We start from the raw sequence: 21,936 nt of genomic DNA, 5'->3' as shown, positions 1-21,936 counted from the left end.
GGTTAACACCATAATATGCCAAATCTATTTTTGGCTGATAAGAATGTGGAAAATGATTCATTGTAGAACATCCTGTACAACATCAACTTAAACCGTAAATAATCTGCAGGTTGCATGTCGTTTATCTCCGAAACAGTCAAAGAAAGACACAGTCAACGTTTGGCAAAAATCTATTAATTGTTTATTTTAAGTTGTAACATTTAGATTTCTCTAGCAGCACTATTTAAATTACAGATATTCAAGGGCAGTAACTGTAGATTGGAGTTTTTTTCTCTTAATGCAAGACTGAACCGTCGATCAAAATGTACCACACTTGAACACATTGTTAACGTGAAGTCAAAGGCCGATGGACAACACATTTTTTTCTGTCTTTTGAGATAAAATAAAAGTAAAAAAAAAACTACGACTGAAATGCACCTCTTGTTAAAATGAATTAAAACAGTTCAAAACAAATTAAAAAACAGTGAATAACTTCTTTTGTCACACAGGTACAAATTCAGTTGGATCTGATATCGTTGCTATTCCACATCGGTCACACGTCAAACATGTTTACAAAGCCTTCGGGTCTGTTGGTTGTCTGTGAAGTAGATCATACTGTATGTGCACGATTCAGAGACATGACACAAACCTATGACAGCAAAGTGAAAAGACAAGTGACAAAATGTCTAAGAAACATGATTTCATATTCCGACAATTCCTTTGACGCCTTTACATTTGAAACAAAAGTTTGATTATAACTTTGGCATATTGTATCCACCAAAGATTCATTGTTGAACTTGCTGGGAGAGTTGCATTGATCGCCGTGTCAGGCAAATTCAACTGTGCTTTTTCCTTTTCCCTGTGTTTTGAAATTTTATGTCGCTCAATGATTTACATTTTTAAATTTTGGGGGTGATTATTTTGCAAATACATTCATTTGCTTTGCTTGTCAAGAGTTATATTTGAAAATCTATACCATCTCAACCTATACGATTCACATGAAACTGGAGCCATTAGGGGTTATCTTGCCATGGAATAATCGTACCCCAAAAACTAACCATGAATTGTTATTTTTACACTTTTGAATGTATTAAACAAGATAAAATGAATGGCTTTAGTCGGACAGTGCCAGGATACGAGATAGTCTTATCTAGCCAGTCCTAGCTGCGAGAAGTTGTAGCTCCATACAGTTCACATATGAGAGTGGCATTGAGCAAAAGTAAAGATGTGTATTTTCAAAAAATGTCTAAATATTCTCCACACCATCACAGTTAACCACAGTATCACACTGCTAGTGTAAATGTATTGACCAGAACAACTTCACATTTGTCTTAACTCGATGTAAATAAATATTGAATCTCGATTCTACCGTCTGTCCCCTGTGAAAACTAAATGACACATCTGTACTGTACTGTCATGCAGAGGTTTACCAATACCAACATCATTCCATGTTGCTCACAAATTCCTAAACGCTCAGTGCTGTTAATTTTTCCATTAGCCGTCTTGAATCTGTCTGTCCAGTTGTAGGACGAGGCTCGGTGAGAGGAGTTCCCACTGCTACACTGCAACAGAGGATGGCGTTTCATCAGTAAGGTCAGACCAGTGAGAAAGTCCGTTCAATGCTACAACTGAGGGAATTCCTCCATCTCGGGGAGCTTTGGACACGAGGACTGATGATCAGTTCCCTTTGATAAAATTCAAAGGTCATGATAAAAAGCCATCATATCCCTGTAGGTTAATGTACACAGTGCTCTGCGATGTTTGTAGGACGTTGCACAAGAGCTCTCTCTTACTGGCTGCCATTTGAAGCCCTGCTTTCATTTGACCATCTCAGCATTTTAAATCGGAACAAAGTGTCACATCTGCCTCGTAATTTCAGGATAAGGCCCTGCGAGAAAAATACACGTCACTCGCTGACTTTTGACCATAGGTGGTCACAATGATAAACCGCCTGCCTCGATGTAAATAAAAGTCAGGATCTCTGTCATCATCAAATGTTCTTGAAGCAGAATAGTGAAAAATTTAGCTCGACTGACCAAAATCCTTGAACGAAAAGCCCCTGCACTGGCACCGTCCGGATAAAATTGCTCTGCAATTCATGCATGTGGAAATAACCAACCAAGGTCTATATTTGTTAATACAAAGAGGGTCCTTTAGTCATTCTGATAAATCACGAGACACTCAAATAAAGAATTAAGTTCCCATAACCTTCAATATTAGTGAAACATACTCGGGGGGAAAAAATATGAACCTCTCAAAAGAGTTTCTAATATTTTTAATAGTCTGCATACTGCAGTACTCGAATACATACTCATACAGTATTGTTTATAGCAAATAACTGAATTATTTCATTTATTTAGCAAAAAGCATGCTGAATAGAAAAAAATATCACTTTTCTTGCCCAAAGTGACAGTAAAATTGTTTTTATTTTCACCTGCAGATCATCTCTCAACAACAGTGATCTATCTTCACAGGCGTGACAGAAACCACGAGGCTTAGGCATCTAAATCAATAAAGAGAAGAGTGATTGCCTAAAATCAGCTGAAAGCCAACTTCAACCTGTGCCTGCACAAATATAATCTTTTTTCCCAAAGTATCACAAACACCTCTGGAAGAGGTAAAAGAGAGACGATATGAGGGAGTCGGTGTTCACGTGTAGGAGGAACAAACATCAGTGCGATTTTTGCTGCAAAGCGGGGCTGTCTCTGCTCCGACTTAAATTAATTGTTGTTTGTGATGTTCCAGACAGAGGAAGAGAGAGCCCGAGAGAGAAGAGGTGACAGACAGCGAGGCAAAGAGAGATCTTGAAGTCTGACGTGAAGTGTGAAGAGGCACCAAATCCAACTGAGGGAACACATACTCGGGCAGTTTCAAACCAACATCAGTGGATAAACCCGTCTTCCCTTAGCCACGAGGAATTGTGGGAAACCTCTATACAACATTAACTTGCGTTTTCTCACATCCGTTAGACTTCAGGAGCTAAAATTATGTCCAAATAAAGTTTTTTAGCTTTTAATCATACCTCAACCTGGAGCAAAAGTGGCTCATAAGAGCTGAATGCTTGGTCTTGAAAGCAATTTATACTTTTTTCACATTTGACATTTCTGCAATATTTAGTAATTACAAAAAATGGAAAGAAAGCACACTTCTACTGAAGTGTTTCGCATCGACGCTGCTATTCACACAGTGAAAGTCTGACTGGATGTGGCTACAGAAGGAACAAGAAGTCGGGGAATAGATCGCAAAGTTGCTGCTGTTTGCTGATGACATGTTGCTGTACTCATCTGATTACAAATTCACAACCGCTGTTCAGTGTCCCCTGACAAAAATTTAAAAAATGTTAATTATTTCATGGCGGGTGGAATAATTCGTACATTTCATTCACGAATCACTGGTTATGAAACGTGACTTGCGTATGGACAGTGCACACACAGGCAGACATTAATATCTCAGCTGGCGTCCAGGTTTGCTCCAACTCAGCCCTTCAAAGTGAGACTATGTAACTTTTGCATGGAGAAAAAACACAGTCCAGCAAAAGTAAAGTTGCATTCATAAGCAGTACAACGGACCTTTTCTCAATTCAATGCACTCAATTGTTTTGGTGTTGCAGCCTTACTTGGTCCTGTCTGGTCTAAGTCACCAGTGTTACTTTATGATTTGACTGTTCTCTACGTGTGCTACTTTTACACATCTTATCTATTAACTGTCATCTGTTGCAACAATGGTCTTTGTCTAGCGAAGGTTACATAGTCTTGCTTTATAAATGACCTAACATTACGATGAACAATGACAAGAACAAGTCCTAGATGACCCAAACACCTTGTTCAGATCACAGGCTGGGGCTGGATAACAATATTTGTCACAGAAAGTCATGATGTGGTTGCTCCCCCCCACAATTATGAAATACTTCACAGGATCAGCTACTAGCATTGAACAATGAATAATGAGAGTTTTTCCTGACAGTCTGTTGCTTAACGGTCAGCTGAATTCCAGTCGTCTATCATCTTACCAAAACTCCAGCACACAGCCACATAATGTCAGACAACAATACATTTATTTGTTTTCAGCAAGGTTTCTTTTTTTATCATCACGAAGGCATAAACTATTTTCTCTGTATATTACTTGTTACTTTATATATATTTATATATATAATATTCATATAGAAACAAAAATAAGTGTACATTTTTGCTGAATAAGATTGAAGAATATCAGCAAAGGGCAATGTAAACCATGGTCCATCTAACACAGGTGAAAGGTGCGGTTGCTCGCCCTTTCCCAACTCACCCACAGTAACAGATTTGCATAGGCAAAAATGGGATTAGCCCTTAGACAGTGGATTCCTGAATTCTTTATAGAGATGCAAAATCTAGTTCAGCTCAACACAACTAAAAACAAACATACATAAAATCAAAAAAAGTTAACTAGGCCACGCTCTCTGTAACCCCTCTGGTCATATACATAGTCATTTTTCTGTGCACATTTTTGTTTACAGTGTTAGGCTTCAAGTAGATGTAAAAACAACTTGTACATTGACAACTAGATGTGAAATAAATTAACCAACATGAGAGGTAGTGAAAAGCCTACGGAGACGTTTGTTGTCGTTTTTTTTTTGTTTTTTTTAATACAAAGGAAAAATAAAACGTGTCAGTAAGGCCAAAGCTTTGCAAACCCCCTGTGTCCCATCAGCACACGTCAGCTCTCACTCTTTTCCTTTTCAAGTCCACAAAACCAACAGCCACGTTTCAAAAAACCCACTCGCTTGGAACCCCTTTGAAATTGAAAGAAAAAAATCGAAACTCAGTGACGACACTACATCACTTCACATCATCATCATCATTGCTTGAAAAATCCACATTTGAATTTCAATTATTAAAAATAAACAACCGTGTACTTTTCCCCACTGTGTAAAAGTCACAATGAATTAAGAAGAAAGGACATGAGCGGAAAAGCTGGTTTCCTGCTGTGGCTGTCCTCCCTGTAAACCGCCCCTCCCCCTGGTTAGAACGCATGACTGTCCGTTAGCACTGGGCAGGGAGGGGTGACACCCTAAAACCTATTGACCCCTCTGCTCACACTGGGGACACTTGGCTCCCCACTGTAACGAGTATTTAGTTAAGGTACACACATTTCACAATTTATAAATGTAAACTTGGTTTCATTGCACCACAAGTTGCTTATCTGGTTCCTGGTGAAACATTCTCATGTTAATTACTAGTATAGACTCGGCGACGAGGAAACATAGCTGAGCTGTGCCACGGAGGGATGTGACGGTCTGTTAGCTTCATGAGTGTCAGGCAGAGTTGTTCAATTGCAAACATCTAAATGCTTCCTGGTACTTATAACTTGCCTCAGGGAGTCAGTATGAAATTGGATCCTTAGTATAAGAATTGGTTATTTACACTGTATTCCTCTGCTTCTGATCAACTGGGCGCATGGGTGTACAGCTCTGCGTCAAAGCAGCTAAGCAATATCAATGAAGCCCTTATGGATATTATTGTAGTCTGAATGGGAGTTCTGTATTGCCAAATGTTAAAATAAATATAGTATATTTTCAAATAAGGAACATTGCAAAACTGTTGGCTGATTATTAGTTAATTGTCAGTTTTACTGATTTATAACCACAACGTCATGACAGAAAACTTCTGTATACATTTGTTAGCTTGGTTTTGACCTGGAAGCTTCATCTACAAATGCAACTGCAAGTGGGGGGAAAAAAGTCCAGAGGGAAACTCAAAATCCTACGATTCCAGAGACTCCTACGTACATCCTTTTCTAAAGATAAATTCAATTATCAGTTTCTGTATTCAATTCCTTTAGTAAAACTTACTACTTACATTAGTAAAACTTACTTTAGTAAAACTTACTGAAGGGAGAAAGTTTCTTGATTAACGGAATAAGGGAATTAAAGCTCTTTCAGTATCGGGATACTGAAAGGTGTCGTAGTTTATATACGATAATTCAAAACCAATGTAACATAGTGGAGCAAAGCTTCAAATAAACCCTGATCTATTACCACTGACGACTTTACAACCAATTGCACTTCAATAGTCTTCTAGACTTCCCGCATCGTCTACTGTTGAATTTAATTTTGATCAAACTTGGCACGTGAACTTCAGGTAGTTAATGGAGGTGGCAACATGGACGCCCACATGTATCAGTGAGGAGTGGCACGGTTTTCATTTACACTAAAAGACTGCACTAACCACTGAACCAGGACTTCAGCTGTCCATCACATGATATATATCATATCATAGAAATGTAACTGGAGGCCCGGTTAATAAAAAAAAAGAAAGAAGCATATACTGCACTCATGCACTTTCTACTGCACGTCCACCTGCCAGGAACAAAGTTCATGTTCAAATGTTCACATCGTCAAAAAACAAAATGTCCTTTTTATATACTGAAAATGTTAATGGGACATTTGGCAACATTTGGCGACATTTTTTTCAAAGTTTTTTTTGTAAATTAACCATACACACACATTATCATCGCATGCTGTCAAAGTCAGATTAGAAAAACAAACCAGCGTGTGTGAGGGCTGGCAGTGACATGGGGGATTAGCATGGTTAGCACAAGCATGCTAACTGCTTGCCTACAGCATGCTGAAACCCAGTTAAACTTTTAGAAAAGGCAAGCATGTTAGCATTATTACACCAACCCTTCTCATGAGCTCTGGTTAAAAAAAAATATATCAAGTGTCGAGTGTGTTGAGGCAGCAGCTACCTGAAGGAGGACCCTACACTTTCACAACTTCATCCGCTGGACGATCAGACAGGACCGACACTCTGCAGCCTGGTGACAAGTCAAACCTGATATCTACATCATCTCTGACATCATGTTTGGCACCTGGTTCACGAATCTGCAATGCGATATTGGATGTCCAACTTAAAGGACTGCCATATTGCCTAAAGCTTCTAAAGCTAGCGCCTTACAGACAAAGGTCAGGGCTGCTTCTGCTCATGTTCTCCAAGCATAACCAGTTTTCCTAAATGCTCAATTCATTGTGAAACACTAGCGTTAAACTTTTCTTTCTTTTGATTTTCTCCAGTGGCATCCCTGCCCCCCCCATTGGGCACCAGTACTTGTCAGGCTGCGATGGAATGAGTTTGAGGGAGGACGGGGGAGGAAAAAAATGATGGGAGGTGGGGACTGTCGGACAAACTGTGGGTGCTTTCCAGCAAAAACTCCAGCAGCACTTGTGCTGCCTTTTCTTACGAGTAAAGGCATTGTGATTTTCTCAGTGGAGAGATTTTTTGTCTGAAGTTCATGAGTAAGAATAATACATGTAGCTGCCCAACCACAATTCTAGCCCTTACTTCTCCCAGTTAAAGAATCCTAAAGAAGGAAAGTGCTTGGATGGATGGATGGATGGATGGATGGATGGATGGACGGACGGAGGGACGGGTAGGTGCTGCTGCTGCTGCCTTGTCTGCAGAAGCCATCAAATCTTCGAATTAAAAGAAAACTGAAGTAAGCTTAAAATTGGCAGAAATGTACTTTTTCCCTTCACTGAACACAGACATCCAGACAAGAGAGAGACAGGTCCCCTGTCTTAATACATCTCAATATTCAAAAACAGTTGCAGTCTGCGGCTTACATCGTCAAGCTACTGTAGAGAGAGAGTTACATGCAGAGCCTGTGTTTCTACTGGTTAAATGGGCAGAACCCCCCCCCCCCCCCCCCCCCCCCCCGCTAGGTGTCCTGTTTGGATAGGAAAGAAAATAAAAACCCAAATCAAACATATCTGAGGAATAGGACTGAGTTAAAAAAAAACAAAAAAAAAACTGATAGAGAATGATCAAAGAGAGACAACATTGAAAGTGAGGCTAGAAAGTGTGAGGTCTAAATATTACAGTACAGGAACAGTTGGCGTGTCTCTCTTCCTCTCTCTCCTCCTGTCCCCGCCGCCTGAAGAGTCCTTGTCCACAGGAAACCAACAGCTGGCCAACACGTAGGCCACTTCAACCGACAGCTGACATGTAGGTTGGCCAGTCAACCGAAACAAACAGCACAGATTGCTAGCAAAACAATCACTGGCCAGCATTAAAGGTCTTGAATTGACCAATAACCAACCAGCAAAGGCCGACCTGGCTCCAGTGGAGAACTGGATATAAATTGCTTAAAAATATAAATAAAAAAAAAAAACAACCAGCTATCTTGGATGTCATTCAGTCTTTTCATTCAAAAAAGAGGGAGAGATTTTCCAACCCCGACTTCTGGCACCATAGTAGTATTTGAAGTTTAAGTAGTAGTCTCGTTGGTGTACGATGGCAATGAGGGACGGTGGCGGAGTCTAGGTGTCGAGGCAGGTGCGCCTCCTGCTGGCCAGGAGGTCTCTGTAAACGGAGGAGTTGAGGAAACGGGGATAGGAGTCCCGGTGCATCAGGGTGTAGATCTGGAGTTGGGCCTCCTCATACATCAGGTTGCTGGGCTCGGCCAGGGTCAGGTTTATTCCTTCTCTGACCCGTGAGTCCAGACTCACCTGGGATGAGGGAAATATAGTAATACATTTATCCAATACAGTGGCTTATTTGTTATTGTGCTACTGGCTTTGCTAAGACATCAAACATTACCAAAGTGATTCAGATTCAGTGTTTCCCATAGGATTTTGAGAGATTATGGGGGCTGGATTTCAGCCACTCTAGGGGGGTCCGGGGGCATGTTCCCCTCGAAGGAGCACATTTTTAATTGTACAAATTCAGTCGTACCTCTTTAGGTGATAATATGGACACGTAGTCTTCATATATGATCCTGGCCTTCTCATCCACCATGGAGGGATTTGTCTCCTTCTTCAGCTCATCACAGGCCAACCAGAAGAGCAGGTTGTCCTCACTGTACTCCGAGCGCAGGAACTCCCGGAAGATCTCCCGGCCCTCCAACGAGCGCAGCATCATCTCAAAGCTCCGTGCCCATGACAGCACCTCGTCTAGACTGGGGTGTCTACAGCCGGACATTGAAAGAAAAAAATGAAGATGTGCACGTGTGAGACTGACAGAGGCAGACAGACATACAATCATACTGACACAAACGTGCAAGACCTGACTCACTGTTCTTCTGCAGCTTCAATACTATCCATCTTGGTGCAGGTCTGTCGTTCACTCCTCTCCATCCTGTCGTCATTCCTTGATTGGAGAAAACATAATTTTGTTACATTACGTTATTCATTTAGCTGACGCTTTTGTCCAAAGCAATAAGTGCATTTAATCATGACATTGACATCAAGACATTACCCAAAAAGTGCAAGAATCATGGGATCACCTGGCATTAACATGCATCTTACTTGATCTGATCATAAGTGGACTGCTCCTACATTCGCTCTTCACACCATAGTCACTGGCAGTTATCCGAAATTTTGTAGCCCAATTGATTAAACAGTTGAAACAGAAAATTACGGGCAAATGAATCAACCAATTCTATTTTTACTCACGTTCATCTCATTTAACTGTTAATCGCACTCGGAAGCATCCGGTTGAGCTTCCACCGGCAAAAATGATCTCCCGTATATGTTACTGCATATTCATATTGGATGAAACAAAAAAGCTTCAGTGAAAGTCTTTATGTAAACTCTGGAATCACACACGGTAGCCTCTTTGTCTATCGCCGCTCGGTCACGCTTGCAGAGTCCACAATGCAACACACACTGAGCTGTCTATTTTTGTCCCACCATGAAAGATCTTAACTTCCTCTTGCTGTCTCTTGTCAAAGTCCCCATTGTGCAGGCTAAGCTAGCCACAGCCCCCGGGCACCCTCACAATACAGCTAAATATACAGGCTGTTCTTCACAGCTGTTTTGCATGTGATCTGTGGGTGGAAATAGAAGGCACCCCAGATAAGGGCCCTGTGTGAGGGTGGGTGAAGAGGGGTTGGAGGGTTGGAGTGTGTTACACTTTCATACACACTCACCCTCAGTCGCTACAACTTTACCACAGCGGCAGACGAGATAGATCCCCTGAGATTCAGACACTCACAGATCTCTACCACTTGACTGGGCGTGATAGATAACAGGGAGCGTTCAGTGATTAACATGCAACTCATACAAAGATCCCAGCTGTGTTATAGAAAACATGCGATGAAAAGGCACATTATCCCTCCCAGCCTTCACACTCAAATAAATAAACTCATAGGGGACTGAAACTATTTTCCAGGCTCAGTCTGGAGACACAGACACCAGCACTTGATTGAAAAACACACGGAGCACTCACTACGGGCCCAGTCCACTTCAGAAGAAGTGGTGGCTGCTTGCGGAAGCAAGCAGCAGCACATTCACCATTCACTGCCTGAGAACAATGTTTCATTCACTCGTCTCTCCAAGAGTGTGGCCACAGTGAGGCAGCTGTAAGGAGCAGTTACTGCTTTTGGTGCCTTGCTCAGGGACACCGAGGTGCAGCACATTTTTTGGTGTGTTGGTTGTATGCTTTTTAGTTTGAAAATGTTGGGGAAGGTTGAAATCAAAGCAGTCCATTATTTCCTGAATTCATTTACAAATCTTTTGGTTTCTGAAATGTTCCAACAAAACATCCACCACAGTTTTGACCTGATCAGTTTACAATCTTAGATAAGGACAAAGAGAAGCAGCAAATATTCACATTTTGAGAAGCTGGAGCTGGATATTTATCATTTAGTTGCAAATACTCAAGTTTACCACACCTGATCTTTCCTTCTTCTTTGTTTTGGGTTTTCTGACTTCAGTCTGGTCTGAAACAAGACTTAGCTGATTAAGAAAATCCTTAGTTTCTCTTGAATGTGTTTGTACAGTAAGTTTGTATGAACATGCCATGTTGGATTCAGTGAACGCTTCTAACTTCAGAAAAGTGTGTAAATGACCTTTGTAAAGAAGTTGAATGCCACCTGTGTGTATTTGGGTGAAAGTGCACGAGGATAGCACATTAGCATAATCAACGCCCTAATAATACCATATAAGGCTTCGCTTCCTGCCCCATGTCAGGAGGAGTTCATTCATGAAAATGGCACCAAAGAGTAAAGAGAAGAACTTTCGAGATCAAGAAGGAAGTTCTGCTTTCACAGATCCAGAAATGAAAGTCCACAATTTTACTAGAAACAGCATCTAATATTTGTTATATTTGGGAGTTGTGTGGTCGCCCAGCCACTGTGCAACGAATATTAGCAGGTGGGCCTACAGGAATACATTTTAAATTATAAAACAATTCAAATTGCGGAGTTTAACAGAATAATGTCAATGTAATGAGATGTAATTCATATATTTATCTATAATTGTTTTAAAGTGATGAAATATACAATCCATTCGCTGAGGTATTTCTTCAAAGCTGAAAGCAAACAGAATAACAAAACACCCATAGTTAAACTTCGGATCCACTGCGCTAAAGCTCAAACAATGGAAACTATGTGGCCATCCTACCATTAACACAGGGTTAGGGTTAAAGAAAATACCTTGACAAATAACACCTGGCTCTAATCTGGACGACCATCATGCCTCAATAAAAAGATTTGAACTTTCCTGGCCTTCTGCTATGTACCACGCCACCTATCTCATCTCAGCTGCGTGGTGGTGTGAACTAAAGACTGTGGGTTGAAGTCTGTATAAATCCCACACGCTGTTTAGAAGAAACCTAGCCACTGCCTCAGTTGCCATTAAATGCATTAATGCTGAAAAGAAAGCATGTCACTTGTGATGGGGCAGCTGCGGCTCAGGAGGTAGAGACGGTCGTCCACTGACCCGTCTCCACTAGTCCGCAAGCCATTGTGTCCTTGGGCAAGAAACTTTACCCTTAATTGCTGAAAAGGCTCAGAAAGTAGCAGCGTTGAATGAATGTGACTTGTCCTGTAGAGTGCTTTCAAAACTAGAAAATCTCTATATAAATATGGTCCATTTAACATTTAAAATAAATGTCCCTCAGTATTGTTGGCATACAGTAAAGAAGAACCCCCCATTTATAGTATCCAAGAACACCATCTGGTCTATCACACAAGCTGGTCATGAAGCCAACGGATCCATTGTTACAAATTAATATCACCCCAACACTGTCCAAGACCAAGATGAGACAAAAGAAAAAAACCATAACACAACAGCAATAACATATAGGTCCTGACAACACTCTCAGATGGTCTGTCAGTTGATCCAGCACGGAGTTGATGTTGTGTTTAGGGAACTCACAGTTTTCTTTATCTGAACCTGGGTCTAAGGTCCCTTAGAGGAAAATTTATCATTTTGGTCGACATAAATCCAATTGGCTTTATGGTGCTTTGTAGAGCAGTTGGATCAGGCACCAGCTCTGTTTCAGTATAAAGACTAGGGCTGAACCATTTGGGGAAAATATCGAATTGCAATTTTTCTAACAGATATTGCAATTGAGATTTGATTTGTGATTATAATTAGCACACACACGCGCGCACACACTGACAGAGGGCGAGATGTGTTGAAGAGGAGAAAGGGAGAGAGCTCTCTCTCTGTTAGCAGTCTGTCTCTTTATCGAGGGAATAGTCGTGGTGTTCCTCTTCGAGACTAAAGTGTCCACTGTATCAGTTTCCGACTGTTCTGTCGAGCTTGAGGCCATTGCGCAGCAGTTAGTGCAGCGTGACTGATGCTTGTTCTTGGCACCGAGAGCTCCATTCGCTCGCGCATCACGTGACCCGTGTAATCGCGTCCGGTTAGAAAAAATAGCGTTTTATCATATTGCGATATTATCGCAAATGCAATTAATCGTTCAGCCCTAATAAAGACTAAGTAGATTTTCTAGGGAGCAGCTCAACTTCAGTGTTACACAGATTAAGCAACATGTTAAAAGCAGGAACAAGTGTTTGTTGTTTCAGGTACTTGTGGGTTTTTTTCCATTTACAAAATATTAAGTTGTGAATTGAATAAAGATCCACTGGCTTTTCTTGTTTTATCACTATAACAGTACTAAAATGAATAAACAAAGAAGAAATAACTGATTCTCATTAAGTCATCTGACTTTCTGATAATTTCATACTTACAGAATCTCTCTATCATATTTTAGGTTGTTAGGGTGTTTAATTCATACATTGCTTTGGAGCTGATCTACAGAAGCTTCCGACCACCTGGAGCCAGAGCTTCACAAGTACGTTTCCAATTAATCTCCAATTAAGCTTAAAGTCACCAGATGGCTCCACGCCACACAGATGCTACAGCCTATGACTTTGCTTTTAGTTTATGATATCTGGCTCAGCAGAGAAGGGGACCTATCTTACACCTGGATCCAAACGTGACACAAGTGTCTTTGCTAGTTTCAGAGCAACGCAGTTGTGGTTTTCCTGTCTATTGTTTAAAACAGAAAAGACACTCCCATCTGAGTGCCCATGGGCGTTTTGGTCTTAAAACGAGATGTGGTCAGGTACATTGTTGGCGCATTGTTATCATGAGGCAACAGACAGCAATAGTTCTTTTGACCAACAAAAACTGTTCTGAAGTCAGTTGGACAGTACTTCACTGCCATTTTAAGTGCGCATTATCAAGATAGTCGTACACTCTGCATGTCACACACAGGTAGTCTGCACTTTCACTTTGCAAATGACATCTGCAGAGAAGTGTCATCTCTACAACCTGGCAAATCTACTCTTTATAATAGCAAAATGCAATGCACGCGAGGCACTAGGCTTTTACAGGGAATGGGAGATAGCACTCTTCAGTTCAGTGCATGTTATGCCCAAAACACACTCATTATCATTTTAGATACAGAGTAGAACACTTTTGAACCATGCACCTGGCTTAACAACCTTTTTTTTTTTTTTACCACTTCTGAGTGGATGTGGACATGCCCTAAAACACACTTACACCATGCGCTTAGATCAATAAAACATATGGAGAGTAAAGTATAGTTTAATTATATGTTCTTACCAGAGACACTTGCAGCAGCCACACCAGCAGAGGCAGCAGGTGTTGGGTCGGGGCTGTCCAGGGGCCTGGGGTTGGGCCTCGATGTGTGCCGCCTGCCTTTTTCTCATCTCCACTCCACTCACACTCCGGGGCTTCACAATGGATTTAAGGGGAAAAATAAACACAATTAAACGCACTTCAAATGGATCATAACATAACTATAAATTTGGTCCCCAGTATAACTAGGAATATATTTCATTTGAGGGTGAAAGGTACAAGCTGCTGTGTGTGTGTGTGTGTGTGTGTGTGTGTGTGAGGATTCCCTCCCTCATATGGAACTAGGGTTTCTGGCACTGAGCCAAGTCTTTCACTTGGCCTTGACAGACATATAAGTCCACAGACAAGAGCAAAAGAGTCCACACATCGCCTTCATGGTCACACACTTGTGCACTACAGACACTGATTCACGCACACATCCACACTCACGTTAACCCAGTCAGTTCTTTCCACATTCCCCCTTTCTGTGTCCTTAGAACAAGCAATATCCATTTGAAGACATAGGATCAAAGGAGTGCCACACCACAAATACTTTAACTATATGGTATTTCTTTTATATAGTGACCCTGTGGTGACATCATCATCACATGATGTAACCTGCTGCTGTTGGCTGATGGGGTTCCTGCTGATGCTTTGATGTGTCCGTTTCTGCAGCTCCTCTTGTCACCATCTGTCTAAAACGCCTGGATTTCTATTAGCCCCTCCTCCTGATAAACCCCAGTCTGCTCTGATTGGCCAGCTGGCCCAGTCTGTTGTGATGGGTAAACCGATTTCATGACGTGTAGGAAATGTCACGCCCCTTCACAAGACACGTGGAGATTCTCAGATTGCAGGCGGGGTTACCCCAAAAGAGTCACTGGGTCATTTTCTCCTACTTTGTGTGGAACAAAGTGAAAGTTAATTCTTAATTTTGTCATTCTTAATTCTCCTTCATAATAATTCACTATATGTTTATGATCACGTGGAAGAACTCAATAAAATATGCAATAATCAAGCTTCGTCCATATGAAGATATATTGGCATTAGAATGTCCCAGAGGCACCAAATGTGGTCTTTTACAGCCAAACATAACCCGCAGCTTCTAAAACAAGCATGACATTAATATAGCTTAACGATATAGATGGAAAAGAGACGGAACAGTAAAAAAGGACAGGAGCACTAAGGGGAGCGCACAACATAGCCGCATATTTATAATAATATACATTTGTAGAACCATATGTAACTATCAATATAAGAGTATGTTATGCTTGTTTTTTTTATAACAGCAATAAAAAAAGAAATATGACAGCGTATTAGGGTCATTATAAATTTTTTTGAAGATAATAATCATAAATTTGTGAGAAAAATGAGGCTTCCACAACAAATTGAAAGTAGTTGTCCCTTTATGCTCCACACACAAAACCTAAAGTGATTAAATTGAATAGAATAGGAAAATATATAAAATAAAATAAAAACAATACATAGTTATCTATATATGCAGGAAATAATACATGCACCCAGTTGTGCATTCTTTAAATTTGCATATAGGGAAATGTACAGCAGCAACAACATAGTGATGATAATATGGTTTTTCATTTTCATCTTCACATTTACAGTTCGACATCTAAGAAACATTGTCCATTAACTGTGTGCATTTGACAGGACATTGATTTTTCTCCAATGAGGGAAGGTTCCACCTGGGGATTTGTGAGAGGACGATTTATATCATAAAACTAATATTATTAAAAATGTATATTTTGTCAATGCATTAGGGAAAATAGTGACCCTAAAAAAAAATAGAGTTGGTTGACATTACTTTCTAAAAAGCAACTCTATTTATCAAAACAACCCCCACAAAACGAAACCCATAATTTTTCCAATTGACTTTAATAAAAGAATGAAGCCCAAAGTCTCTTATAAGAAGAAGACTTGGCGACTCTGCTGGACCCCCTAACTGGCTACTTTTACTGATTAGTAATAGGCTAATCATTCCTAAACTGTTTTGTTCAGGTGTCACACTTTGGTACGAGAATAATTCCAGTCATTTTTAAGGTAAAGTGGGACTATATGTATCAGCCAAAAAGTTGGAATTGGAAATTTTTATTTCCCTGTTTTGGCATCAGCCCCCACAAATCCATATTAGTTGGGCTCTACACTAGAGACAAAAAAAATGTTAATGTGACCCAATTTTATGCCCATGCATTCAGTCAGGACCAAAGCAGGAGACCAACTGGCCCACAGACCGACACTGCATCCATAGAGCCGCGCTGTAAAAAATAAATACATTATTTGATGGTTGAATCTTCTGTTTGTCTACTTTTGAGTAAACTGTTGCCATTGGGTTTCAAATAATTGAAAGACTAAATGATTAAAAAAAACATAAAATGAAAATAAATATTAGTTTCAGTCCAGGTTTCTCTGGCTCTGTCGCACAACAGAGACAGTTCTTGGATTTGCAGGAAGCTATGAGAAAAGTAAAGGCAATGTTAAAGGCTCAGTTCATCCAAAATCAAGAATATCACAATTTTTACCACATATCCCTTGTAGTTTCTACTGTAACCATACAGATGGTTTTGGATTTCTATGCTCAGAATAGATGAGATTTAACAAACTAAGAATCAATCTCAATTACCCAGAATACTTTACAAAGCGACCAATTAACCCACCAATTACCTTCTCCATTAATTCATCAATTGTTTAGTTAATGAAATGTTGAAAATGATTACATATTTGATTAACTGTCATATAACCAGAGCTTGAAAAGTTACTGAAATGATTGAATTCTTCTATTAAATTAGTATCTCATTAATTTTTCAGTTTATTGACCAAGTCATTTACACTACTAATCGTTGTAGCTCTAAAAACTTTTTCTTTTTCTACCAATTCCATTTCAGTTTGTCAGTTTAGCCATTTTGTAGAGTGGAGGAGGTTAACAATGGGTTCCATTAAGAAGTTCTATAGATTTACTGAGTGCAAGCCTCAGAGAAAAAGTTCTAAAAAAATATGTTGCTTGAGCTACTGCAAACCTGGATGGTTCAGTGTTGAGCAAAACTTCCCATAACACTTGAATGCGTCAGTTATTTCTCTGCACCTGCAGCAACCCTAATCAAGTCTCCTGCTGAAAAATATGAGAAATACAAATTTAAAATATATAAGACCTGCAAAACTATACAAGTATGAGGAATATAAATATAAAGAATGTACATAATATTAGTGCAAGTGTGTAATCAATTACCGGTAATGTGCATAAAAAGATGACATTCAGGTGAAAATGTGCTGGATGTGCGTTAAACATAGAGTCCAGTGTGTCTCTGTCAGACAGAGGTGAGGTGTTGTTCAGTCTAATGGCTTGTGACAGGAAAGATTTGGAATAAGTACCGGTATTGATAAGTAGAATCCAAATCTATAAATTTCAAACGATACTCGACCCTAGGACAGACACAGCGAGACTAAGGTAGATTTAACAAGCTTAAGTTAAGTTTGATAGATTTAACAGATTTAAAGAACATTCACCATGTAAAGTTATTTTCTATTGATATTCTTCTGACAGCAGGTTTACTACACTTGCACAACATTTAATTTTGGTTTTTTTGTTTGTTTTTGTTTCATTATATTTTGGGGGGGGGGGGGGGGGGGGGGCTTGCCCCTAGAGGAAACACTGGTACTGTATTTAAGTATGGTTTGACTTAGACAATCGTGTGCTGGTCTTTGCCTGGGGTTTTCCTCTACTTTAACAGAGACTTTGAAGGTCAATGTGCCAGTAGCCTTTAAGGGCAAACATATTGCTTTTCAATCGTAAATGAAAAGCATCAGAGGGGCGATATATATCCTGCACGCACTGTATATATATCCCAATCAGGCAATGCTAATTTTTGTAGCAATGACCTGCACATAGTATGCCATCATGTGCACCATAATGTCTGGGCTTCTTAGGGGCTACATTGGCAGGAAAAACTCCCTCTCCGCAATAAGGTTAGACTACAACAGCTTTCTCCCAACTAGTCCAAAAGCCAACATTTACAACAGGAAACATGACAAAGTTTGGCAAAGAAGAGGATATTGTATTGTTGTCTATGTCAGAACTAGCAATTTAGGGCAGTTAAGTTTAATTTTGCCAAGGGATTCTCTGTGAAAAAGGTAATAATTAACCGCAGTCTTGTCTAGGAATCAAAGGTACAGCTAATGAAAAACATTGCTTACCTGTAACATCATGGTTCAAATTTAACTCCTCATCAAACACTTAAAAAACCATATAAAAAATAACTGCGCTTCAGTAATAACAGAGCCTTCTCTCTTGTTTCTCGCACGCTTTACTCTGCATAGACAAATGTTCAATTTAAATGATGATATATTGCATGTAAGGCTAAGACGACCTGCCTGATATGCAAATGCCGTTGCCTGACCAGTGGAGTGGCCATCAGTTATTCAGCGACGAGGCAGCATCCGTGGAAAAACAGGCAGCTAGATGCAAACGACAGTGAGCGTACAGCTTTGTTCTTAGCCCAGAGAAGGAGGCCGCATTGACACGACATGCAAATATGGAGTGGAAAAACAAATGCAATGAGATGAGAGGGAAGAAACAGGAAAAGAGATGATGAAAAAGAGAGTGACAAGATCCGTCATAAATGCTGTGGTTTTGAAGTATTCCCTTTTTACACATTTTGTTTAATTCAGAAATAATTTATAAATCACTTGTGGAGGCAAAAACTAGCATAAAATATAGGGCATCAAATGCTTTCAGCACTTCAGTCATCCTCACTCCTCTTTGAGGCCTCAACCTTGCTTCACCATCAGGTTATAAACCAGGGGTTGAGTTGAGAGAGTGTTTAAGGATTAATAGACACGTATTTTGCTTAACTCATCATCATTAAGTGAAAGTTGATTGCACGATGTAATGGCTGAAGATATGGATTATGTTTTTATCGAAAAATCTATCATTCATTTTTTTGATTAATATAACCATTATTTTCTGTTTAGTCGATAAATCCTTTGGTTAATTTACCAATAAAATCTTTGATTAATTTTTCAATCTCAAGCATTTTCTTATAAGAATACTTACAACTAAAAATTTCAAATCTCAACATAAAAACATATAGTGCAAATAATGCAAAAAGGGCATGTATTACTAAATAAAAATGTAAAAAAATTCACACAAAATAAAATCAGTGACATATTTCAAAAAGAAATCTATGCAACAATTTCAAACTCTATACTGGTATCTCAAGGTACAGCAACCGATTTCAGCAGAGTTATTATCAGTATACATGTTTCTGGGTCAAAGTAACTTACATTTTTGCCTAAAAAAGGAAGCATGAATATCCTCCATGTAATAATGCAGATGAAGCAAAAAAAGAAATTAATAATCCAAAGCACAACATCTGAACATTATTTGTGCCATGTGCCATGTGTATTTCATGCTGATAAAGTGAAGCAGAGCAAAGTTCAGGGGTTCCCTAACATGCATTCAGCAGCAGCGGTAAGTGGCTACTGGAATTTTGACCGCCGCTTCTGAATGATTCATTTTTTGGAGATTGGGCTCCATCTTATCCATGGATGGCAACAGAAACCCGATATTAAACGGGCCCCAGGGCTAATTTATTAAAGACCATAGTATCAAAAGTTGGGTAATCAATTATATTGACGTGCCGCTGCAGGCCACGTTTAGATTGATTCCCTATGAACCCACTTCATTATGTGATTCTTATGGCACAAAGAAAAAGTATGAGTGCTGTGGAATTGTCAAATTTGCTTAGTAAGTTCTCTAAATCTTATAGTGACCAGGAAGTATTTCATCGGCAGCCATGATAAGAGCTGTTCGGATTCTCTAAATGCATAGAAAAAGAGCTTCAACGCTTCCTTTCCTACCTCCTTTAGAATAGGGTACACTGGACCTTCCTATGCGAAAGGAAAGAAGAAATAGACAGCCCACAATTCATTGCGGCAGCGATATTTAACATGACGCGCCATGCACGAACTTAAACGATTAAATCCGAAGTAGAAGAAGAGTCTGAATATGACCCAGAAGAGACGCACGTCATCAATAACATACGCCGTCGCATAACGACGTAGTATTGTGAAAGTGGAGTCAGATTCTCTGAGCAGTGCTGTGGGATTTTCCTAAGTCCTATCAGTCCTCTTTTTCACCTTTCCTTGACCTCATGACATTTCCATTGAGGTCAAGGAATAGTAGATTGGAAAAGACGATAGGAAGGACAACCCCAATCCACCCCAAGTCTGTCACTGCACAGCCATAAACAGAAAGAGGAAAGTGCTCATGTTTTTTCGTGGTGACTATTGGTAGCTTTCCCCAGGTAGTGGAAATGGCAAGCAGTTGAACAACCTGAGTAACAGTGGAAACTATAACCAGCAAAAAAAAGCATCCGGCTGAAGGAATTAAACATAACCGTAACAGTTATTAATGTATTATTATCATCTGGGTTATTTTTTGTTGCAAGAGATGTAAACGGAGCCGTTCACCCTGCACTGGCATGGCTGGAAGCAGGGTATTGTTTTCACCCCCATTGTGTGTGTGTGTACAAAATGCCTCAACAACATTAAAAACCATAATGTAATCACTTCTCCATCACCTTCTCCTATAAATTTGCTTTGATGAATGATCATTTTATTATTTATGCTTGTTTTTAAAACATTTGCCTATTTTTAAATGGAAAAAAACAAAAAAAGAATCAACTAGAATCAAGAATCATTGTGACATAAAGCATTTCATTTTAAATAATTTTAAACACAAGCCCTCTCATTTAAATGAAGTAAACTTGGAGCTATAATGTCTTCTTTGGACACCATTATCAACAGCAATCACAATCGTACCAGACAGAAGTCAAACTTACCATGAATTAGTGAGTTTCTGAAAACAGGTCAGACAGAGCAGTCATGGCGTGAGGTAATAGGTTGCTGGACGTTGGCAGGCTGGTTGACGGGGCCACTGGTGCACTGTCTGGGCGTCTGTTTGGCTTGCTGGAGGTGCGGGGCAAGGCAAGCAGGTTCTTTTCACCACAGAGAAGAGAAGTTCCTGTTCTCACCATCCCTGACCAACTGGCACAGACAGGGACACGACAGCTGAGGTGAAGCGTTATGCTTCCTCTCCTTTTTCCTCTCGCTGCTATTGTGTTTCTCGCTGTCGCCTCCTAAGCTCCCTTGGATCTTGGTGAAAGGGTCATTTATGGACTTTAGAGTTAAAGTAGTTAAAGTACAGCATCTGAAAAAGACAGAGAAAAAAATAACAGGTTTTACACTCTAAATAATATCAGAGTCTAGTAAAATCAAAGTGCAGCGGTTTAGCTGTAAAGACAATAGTGCGGAAACATAGCCACCGCTTTCATTGTCATGCATACACACACACACAATGAAACCTGATTTTCGATTCACTAAATACTCAACTACTATAATAGTATAATAATATAATATAATAATAATAATCTATAGCTCAGACTGTACTGCATGTTTAAAGCTGATATCATTTTTTGAAACGATAGATTTTTTTTGTCATGAACCCCATGAATTTTTTGTGCAACCAGAACTGTGACTACCTTATGTACTGAGCAGAGCTGAAAAAACAACCTTGTCAGCTCTCTCTGGTGAACACACTTTGTAAGGAACACAGATTTAGGGGCTGACACGATTGGTTGAGCAGTCAAGTAATGGGTCAATCACTCTGTTCATCAGTCACACAGTTATGTTATTTCTACATTGTTTTAGGTTTTCAAAAAGTGAGGATGTGTTTCTTTTGCATTTTATATAATCCATCAAAAACTGAATATCTATGGATTACTCTCAAAAAGAGATGGATGGATTATCACCAAACTTGGTAGGAATATTACTTGGGAGGGGTATCTCCACATTATTAACTTTTGGACCTGATCAATGCTGCACAAAGCTTTACACTGAAGCAACAGTTCCAAACACTAAGTTAGAGATCTTTTATGTCGTCTAAAAATGGAGTATCATTATAAAACTCCAGCAGGAGAAATATAGTATATATAGTGTATATATAGTAGCTACAATGCATTGCCCTTCAGATGCTACTCATTTGAAGACTTTTCAATAAGCTCTGGAAAACTGTCACTAGACATTTTTCACTGTTTTCTGAC

General features: G+C 39.7%; 1 protein-coding gene across 4 annotated transcripts in view; it reads right to left on the bottom strand.

Moving 5' to 3' along the window:
- Positions 1-164: 164 nt before the first annotated feature.
- The window catches only part of rgs17 (regulator of G protein signaling 17), a 28,076-nt gene continuing 6,304 nt past the window's right edge, over positions 165-21,936 (bottom strand). The window contains exons 1-6 of one of the 4 annotated variants that reach the window (XR_004784623.2): positions 14,279-14,419; positions 13,814-13,944; positions 9,027-9,101; positions 8,688-8,919; positions 7,838-8,461; positions 165-7,426 (exon numbers count right to left, since the gene is read on the bottom strand). Coding sequence is in view for 3 of the 4 variants with exons in the window: in XM_035605908.2 (XP_035461801.1) it covers positions 8,273-8,461; positions 8,688-8,919; positions 9,027-9,101; positions 13,814-13,944; positions 14,279-14,341 (690 nt within the window). In the remaining variant the exon portion in view is untranslated. The other 3 variants (XM_035605909.2, XM_035605908.2, XM_035605910.2) reach the window with 3 other exon arrangements.

The sequence above is a fragment of the Scophthalmus maximus genome, chromosome 10 (assembly GCF_022379125.1).
Source record: "Scophthalmus maximus strain ysfricsl-2021 chromosome 10, ASM2237912v1, whole genome shotgun sequence".
Lineage (NCBI taxonomy): Eukaryota > Metazoa > Chordata > Actinopteri > Pleuronectiformes > Scophthalmidae > Scophthalmus > Scophthalmus maximus.
The sequence above is the reverse complement of the archived record's forward strand: the minus strand, read 5'-3'. Positions and strand labels throughout refer to the sequence as shown.